At 40.0% G+C, this 8,101-nt stretch overlaps 1 protein-coding gene across 1 annotated transcript in view; it reads right to left on the bottom strand.

Annotated features, from left to right (window-relative positions):
- The window catches only part of LOC107095101, a 12,432-nt gene extending 4,971 nt beyond the window's left edge, over positions 1-7,461 (bottom strand). The window contains exons 1-7 of the mRNA XM_015391075.1: positions 7,191-7,461; positions 6,796-7,012; positions 6,495-6,669; positions 6,065-6,149; positions 5,934-5,960; positions 4,424-4,489; positions 4,121-4,192 (exon numbers count right to left, since the gene is read on the bottom strand). Of these exons, the coding sequence (XP_015246561.1) occupies positions 4,121-4,192; positions 4,424-4,489; positions 5,934-5,960; positions 6,065-6,149; positions 6,495-6,669; positions 6,796-7,012; positions 7,191-7,428 (880 nt within the window). The 5' untranslated portion in view covers positions 7,429-7,461. The remainder of the gene's footprint in view (positions 1-4,120; positions 4,193-4,423; positions 4,490-5,933; positions 5,961-6,064; positions 6,150-6,494; positions 6,670-6,795; positions 7,013-7,190) is intronic.
- Positions 7,462-8,101: the final 640 nt, after the last annotated feature.

Raw genomic sequence — 8,101 nt, 5'->3', positions numbered from 1 at the left:
ATCCAGCACTACACCTAGATTTCGGGCCTGATCGACTGAAGCTGTGTGCTAACTTTAGATCTCTCCTCTACTGGTCCAAAAAATATTACTTCAGTTTTGTTTTTATTCAGTTGAAGAACATTATGGCACATCCAGGCATTGATTTCTTCTAAGCATTTCCTCAGTGCTTGAATTGGTTCATGTTCATGTTGGAGCATGTAGATATTGAATAGGAGGGGACCCAGGATGAACCCTTGGGGAACCCCACATGTGATTTTTGTCATCTCTGATGTAAAGTTGTCTACTGACACAAAAAAGTCCCTGTCCTTTCAGTAGGATTTAAACCAGTTGAGAGCTGAACCAGAGAGGCCGACCCAGTTTTCCAGGCGCTCTAACAGGATGGAGTGATCGACAGTATCGAATGCTGCACTGAGGTCCAATAGTACCAGCACTGTGGTTCTTCCACAGTCTGTATTTATACGGATGTTATTAAACACCTTGATAAGGTCGGTCTCTGTACTGTGGTGAGCACGGAAACCTGACTGGAACACGTCAAAGCGGCTGGTCATATCTAAGAAAGTGTTTAATTGTTGAAACGCTGCTTTTTCAATAATCTTACTGATACAGGGGAGGTTTGATATGGGCCTGTAGTTCTGGAGTAGTAGTTTGTCTAAGCTGTTCTTTTTCAGCAGTGGTTTGATATTTGCTGTTTTTAGGGACTGCGGGAAAACACCTGACAGAAGGGACGTGTTTATTATCTGAGTCAAATCAGACGCTATGACAGGCACTGGTAGCTGGCTTGAGTAATTCTTGCGATTTTGATTATTGTTCTGTCTTGAGGATCCAGAGTTTCTGTTTTGCCCTGTCTGCTTTTGGACTGTTTCCTGGATTCTGCTGGCTCACCGAACCTGGACTGTTTTTATGACCCTGACCTGGATTCCCCTTCTGCACTTCAGTGGCTCTCTAATCTTCTGCTTTATGAACTTGGTTCTGTTACGACTACGGCTCGGATATCCCCTTCTGGACACTGTCGCTGCTCGGCGTTGTCTGACATCAGCTCCGCTCAGGGAGGCGGCGCAGGCTGCAAGTGTTGGACAGTCTCCTCCTCGGATTCATCACATCCCTCTGTGATCGGACTGAACTCTGAACCAGGTCAATGACTATTGCTATTAATCATTATCAGCCCTTATTCTTAGTCACTGACCTGATTTTCTGTTTCTACAGAGGAACCGGTTTAGCCACTCAAGCTGACAAGCAGCTGCACGCCGTTTATAAAAAAAGACAGTTTGAACTCATTCGGATCTGTCTGCTTTGAATATTGGGTCCAAGGTTTTTTCGAGCTTGTTACATTACTGCTGTATAAGAAGGCCTTTGTAAAGCAAGAGCAGCATGTTTTTCCTTATTAATAGAGGAGAATAAGAATAATCCTAGATTTCTTTTTAATACAGTTGCCAAACTCACCCAGAGCCATAGCTCCGTTAAATCCCACATGGTTCTAACAGTAATGATTTCATTGGATTCATTATAAATAGGATTGATTTTATTAAAAATAAGACCATTAGCCCTCCTCTACCTATGAATGGGGTATCTCTGGAAGGTGAGGCAGCATCTGAGGTAGCCATATATTCTGAATCCAGTTCAGAAACTCAGAGTTAGCAAAACTACTTTCTTCTTCTAAGCCTTCAACTTGCATATTAAATCCAGTTCCAGCCAGGTTATTTAAGGAAGTATTCCCTTTGATCTCTTCCATTGTAGATATGATTAATCTATCCCTGTTACATATATTCTCATGGCCTCAGATAATGGACTTGTATCTGTGCTCGTCCTGTTGGATCTCAGTGCTGCATTTGATCCAGTTAATCATAATATTCTTTTAGAAAGACTTGAATATTCCATAGGAATTTAAGGAACAGTGCTAGACTTGTTTAAATCGTATCTATCTGACAGATTTTAGCAATTTCAAGTTGTTCACGTTAATGACAAATCTTCCTCATGCTCAAAGGTTACCTGTGGAGTACCACAGGGATCAGTGCTAGGACCAATTCTCTTTACTTTATACATGCTCCCAATCTGTAGAATTATTAGACAGCATGGGATTAATTTCCACTGTTATGCTGATGATACCCAGCTATATCTGTCTATAAATCCAGATGAAGCTAACCCATTACATAGATTACAGGCATGTCTGAAGACAGAAAAACCTGGATGACTCTTAACTTTCTGCTTCTGAATGCAGACAAAACAGAAGTTATAGTCTTTGGACCAGAGTCTCTGAAAAAGAAGCTGATTAGCCAGTCACTTCATTTGGATGGGATTAAACTGATTTCAGATAATAAAGTAAAACATCTTGGTGTTATTTTTGATCAGGACCTGTCATTTAAATCCCAGATCAAAGAGGTTTCTAGAATTTCCTTCTTTCATCTGAGGAATATTGCAAAAATTAGAAATCTCCTGTCCAGGGGTGATGCTGAGAAACTAGTCCATGCATTTGTTACTTCAAGGCTGGACTATTGTAATTCTTTACTATCAGGAAGTCCACAAACTGTAGTTAAAAGCCTTCAGCTGATCCAAAATGCTGCAGCCAGAGTTCTGATGAAAATGAAAAAGAGAGATCATATCTCTCCTATCCTGGCTTCTCTTCATTGGCTTCCTGTTAAATCCAGAATAGAATTTAAATTCCTCCTTCTCACATATAAAGCCTTAAATGGCCAAGCTCCATCTGATATCAGAGATCTGATTGTTCCTTATGTTCCTAACAGAGCACTTCGCTCTCAATCTGCAGGTTTACTAGTGGTTCCTAGAATTTCTAAAAGTAGAATGGGAGGCAGATCTTTTAGCTATCAGGCTCCTCTCCTGTGGAACCAACTACCAGTTTTAGTCCGTGAGGCAGACACCCTGTCTACTTTTAAGGCTAGGCTTAAAACTTTCCTTTTTGATAAAGCTTCTAGTTAGAGTGGCTCAGGTTATCCTGATCTATCTCTATAGTTCTGCTGCTATAGGCTTAGACTGCTGGAGGACATAGGGACCCCTTTTTCATCATTCTGCTTCATTCTATCGCTATTCTCCCACTCTGCAGAATCTGTTAGTTCAATCTCTAACGTTCTGCTCTCTCTGCTTTTTCTCATAGTAGCTTCATCTGGTCTGTTCCTGTTTGGCTGTGACTCCATCCTGGAGAGAAATATCAGCTGTGCTGCTGCCATCAACACCTTTGTTTCTAGATGTTGGAGCTTGGCCTGTTTTTCAGTGTAGTCCTGTTTCTCTGACTGTGACTAACTGGATGTGCTCTCTTCATCCCCTGACATGGGAGCTGGCTCGGAGCTCCCATGTCTGTGGAGCTGGTTGACAGTTGCCTTTTGTATCTATGCCTCTTTTTCTATTTATTCTTCTGTCTGCTTGAACCCCAGTGGGCCTCAGCAGATGGCCGCTCACACTGAGCCTGGTTCTACTGGAGGTTTCTTCCTTTTAGAAGGGAGTTTTCCTCTCCACTGTCGCTACAAGCATGCTTAGTGTGAGGGATTGCTGAAGAGTCAAAAATTGGTTTTCCTTAGATAGAAAATTTTTAATCAATTTGACTGTATGAGCTGGTTGAATGTCTCTGTAAAGTGCCTTGAGATGACATGTGTTGTAAATTTGTTCTGTATAAATAAATCTGGGTGTTTTTTTAATCACAGATAAATCAGACATAGTGACAATTGTGATAGTGGTTCCACTGAAAGAACACTATTCTTTCTCTTACCTTCACTATGGGACCAGAAGGTTGTATTTAGAAATGACAACTGTATAGCTATTCTTCATTTATTCAGATGAACATTTTCAGACAGAGCAAATTCTGAAATCCTCAAGGTTTAATGGCTTAAGAACCATAAACATAATTTCTGATCGTATAACTTTGATACACTGTTAGGGATTGCTGTAGAGCCAACAACACAGTGCCAGCAAATATAAACTACATACTGCCACATACTCATGCTCATCTAATAGGACTGTGACCTGTAAAGTCAAAGACTTAATGCCATCAGCTGCTTTTCCCTAGATAGGAAACATTTTACCAATTTGAATGTATGATTTGCCGTGAGATGATGAGTTATGCATTGGTGCTACATAAATAAACCGAATTGCAACTTATTGTTGAGTAACTTACCAAAAAAGGGAACTTCAGCACCTATTTCAGGGGAAGGAGAACTCCCTGTGGTCTCCATACCCCTTTCAAAATCTGTCAAAGCATCAATAAATATGGAAAGACAGCATTAAAATCCATAATTCTAGTGAAGATAAACTGACAGTAAATTAAATAATATAAAAACATTTTCAGACTGCTGAGATGATGGACTAGTTGGGTAATAAAATATATATTTTATATATCTGTAAAGAGCGTTGAGATGATGTTTTGTGGACTGGCGCTATACAACTAAACTGAATTGTAACTTAATGTTAAGGAACTTACCATCAGTGGGATTTCCTTTGTTATAACAAAACTCTACGGTTATGACTTCCTTAGGCACTATGGAAGCTGTCAAGATATCAATGAAAATAGAAATATGGCATCAAAATCTATCATCGAAAATGAATTAAATTATATGAAAACTACAGGTTCAATACATTCTTATGTGACTGCACTGAGCAGAACCAAACGTAAATCCTACAAACAAAAAAGTTTAGAGGTTTTATTGCTGACAAAGCACCTCAAATGTTTTTAATTTGACCAGTAAAAGCTTTAAAACTAGAGGAGAAAACTAACACTGTCATGATCTTAGCACAGATGTCTGGTTTGATTACTTATTTCTGTCAGGAAACGGTGTTGGTTTGGAAGACCCAAATGCAGAGGCCAGTAGGCAGAGGTGAATTTAAATGGGTTTATTAAGGTTCACAGGAACTGAGGCAGGAATCAAAATCCAACAGAAAATAACAAACGCACCAGAACCAAGGAGACATCAGGGGTAAACCAAAAATCTAGGAGCCAGGAAGAGACGAGGAAAGCAGACAGATGTTAGACGAGGATCCAGCAAACAGGAACTGAAGAGGGAGGGCTTTTAAAGGGGACAGAGACAAAGAGAGGGCTAACGAGGGGATTGGAAACAGGTGAGGGCAGAGCAGAAAACAGAGCTAGGGAAAGAGGACACAAGAGGGCAGCAGAGGACAACAAATGGAAAACCAAGAAAAACAGAAACTAACAAACCAAGACTCTGACAATTTCAGTCCCCTGCTTATCTCAGCCCAGTTTTTCATTACTGCTCATCTGTTCCATCGGCTTCAGTATCTATTTAACCAGCCTTAAGACCAGTAATCTGTACCTGATTATTTTTGAGCCATTGGTGAGAAGTATTCAAGCATTCCTATATTTTCTATTAACTCTGGACTCTGGAGCTCTGAGTCTGCCTCTCCACTTTCTGATCTATTTGCCTGACCTGTCTTCGGACTCCTGCCGGCTCTCTGTCTGCCTGTGTGCCGAACCTGGAACTGTTTCCAGACTCCATTCTGTATTTCTCCTCTGCACCTCTTTGTATCTCTGATCTCCTGGCTCTGACTACCAAGCAAGTCCTCTACACCGCATTTGGCTTCGCCCGCTGGCTTATCCGGCCTTCCTGTGTCTGCTCGGTTCTGATCTCCTGCATGTCCTCTGACCTCTGGAACTTCAGCGTCTAGGACTCGCTGGGTGGCACCTGCTGCGTCTTGTTGGCAGCCAACCAGCTGGAACCAACCTCACCCTCTGGACACGGACTGAAATTTAAGACCAGGTAACTCACACGTTCGTTATCATCCACCTCCAGAAAAACGTGGTCACTAACCGGTTGTCTCCTCCCACAGAGGTTCCTGCCTTAGACGGTGACACTGTTCACTGCACTTCCATTTTCAATAAAAATTTTGAGAAATCTTACTGTTTGTCTGCCTCAAATACTGGATCATATTGTTCTGAGCTTGACACGGACAAAGAAATGTTAATGGTTGTAACCTACCCAATATTACCTCCTCTGGATTGATCTCTAAACAGAAAAAGACAAAACCTCATGAACCAATGATGATAATGCAAGGTGATATGTAATTATATATATATTTTAAGATGATAGATGTAATGTTTGGTTTTTACTCAGGTAACCATCCTCCACGGTTATCTCTTGCAGAGCAAAGGCAAAGACTGTATTTTTCGGCACGGTAAAGGTTGTCGCCTCATTCTGATGAGAGAAGAAGACAAAGAAACAGACCAACTCACATCCTCCATCAGAGAAAATACATGCTTAGTCCTCCAAGTCTGACATTGTACAGGTACATTTATCACAGGCCCTACTTGACTCTGCTCTCATTCATCAGAGTGAACATCATGACTATTTTATGAAAGGGAAGCAGCTTTCCCCTCAAATGTTCCTCGCAGCTAAATGACATATTGGCTTCTTTAAGCAATGTGTTCATTCTACCAGAACCAGTGAACACTACTGTGAGGTCAATAGAAGGACCAAATGGTGTTTTCAGATAACAGAAAAGCTTCAAGAAATCAGCTGATCTACAAATGGAAACCTTACCTTTGAACCTGATAGGTCGCTGAAGAACTTGTTCAACTTTGCTCCAAGGGACGCACATCCAGAAATGTTGCTCTTCAATACAACACTATTGGTGTTGTAAACTCTCTTCTTCACAAAAGCCAGTTTGTCTCCCTCCTCCAGTTTAAACTTCCCCTCAACGTTTGGCTTTAATTTGCTGCAAACAGAGAACATATGATGGTGAGAAACTTCTACGTCCAGAAAGTTTACCCCACCCCCTGGATATTCTGCCTTCACTCATGAAATGCTATTCTTTAGCCACCAACATGATGAGATCACCTACATGCCGTCTCCAATGGAGATATCTGACATGTTCTCTTCTTTGATGCTCTCAGTCCACAGGGTGGCAGAAGATACCGACTTCCCTGAGGATGCTTCCCCTTTACATTTAACTGCAGCTCCTCCAGGAATTATGCCCTCTGCATCTCCTCCTGCTTCTATGCTGAATTTGTTAGAGCAGCTGTTTGTAAAATCTTCCACCAGGGGCTTATGTTCAGTTACTAGAAGGACAAAAAGACCTTTAGATATTTTTGTCTGAAGGTTTGTACTTTTCTGATATACAAATATTAAATAATAAAATAGATTTTATCAATAGTTAAATGGAAATTCAACATTTTAATGTTTTCAAAGTGATTCTGTGATCAGCTCAATCTGAAAAAGTGTGTGAGAGTTACAAACCGAAGTTGATCTCTTCTTCAACAATCTTACTCAGTGTTGCATTGAGACATGTATATTTAGGTCTCTGCTTAAAGTATTTGCAGAAACTCCTCTTTTTAATCTTGACCAGAGTCCCAATCTTCCATTTGTTTTCTATATTGTCGTTACTGATGAGACCTTTTTTATGACTCAGGTTTTTAATCACCACCTCCGTCACACTTGAGAATATATCCTGTGAGGAAGAAACAGAAACACTCATTTCTATAATCTTACAAACGGGTGAAAGTAATTAAACCTGTAATGTTTTGATAACACATCAATGCATTAGCAAGATCTGTTGCTCTTTAAAAACAGTTTATTCAGGTCTAACAATACCAAGGCATTTCCAAAATAAATAGATAAATAAAATGAAATCAACACTTTTATCCTTTCATTAACAAACCACTCCCAGAAACTGTGCCACCATTCCTTCTAGCCAAAAGAACAAAACTTCAGAGAATAATTATAACAAAAAGTTTTATTTTTGTAGTCCAGAGGAACATACACTCAAGTGCAAATATTAACTTTAGATAGTAATATACTTTTGAGTTTATAGACTATTTCTAATTGACACAGTCTAAAACCAATATCAAACTTCCATCTTTACAACACCTTAAACCCTTTGAAAATGTAAACTTTGCAACCAATGCTTCTAATTTTTTTTTTTTTTGCAGCAACAAAAACAGCACTAATGTACAACTAATATTAAATTCCATTTCTTCCTCTCGCCTTTCGAGCTTCAACTATATTTTGACCAGGGTATGAACTGAGATTTTAAATGTTTGTGACATAAATTGTCATGATCTCATGGGCCTTTGGGACTGTGGTCTTCCTGTTCTGAAGAAATTCTGACTAGTTAAAGGTATAGTGGAGGATGTTCATTTTCTGGGTGA

The sequence above is a fragment of the Cyprinodon variegatus genome, unplaced genomic scaffold (genome assembly GCF_000732505.1).
Source record: "Cyprinodon variegatus isolate N-32 unplaced genomic scaffold, C_variegatus-1.0 Scaffold524, whole genome shotgun sequence".
Taxonomy (NCBI): Eukaryota; Metazoa; Chordata; class Actinopteri; order Cyprinodontiformes; family Cyprinodontidae; genus Cyprinodon; species Cyprinodon variegatus.
The sequence above is the reverse complement of the archived record's forward strand: the minus strand, read 5'-3'. Positions and strand labels throughout refer to the sequence as shown.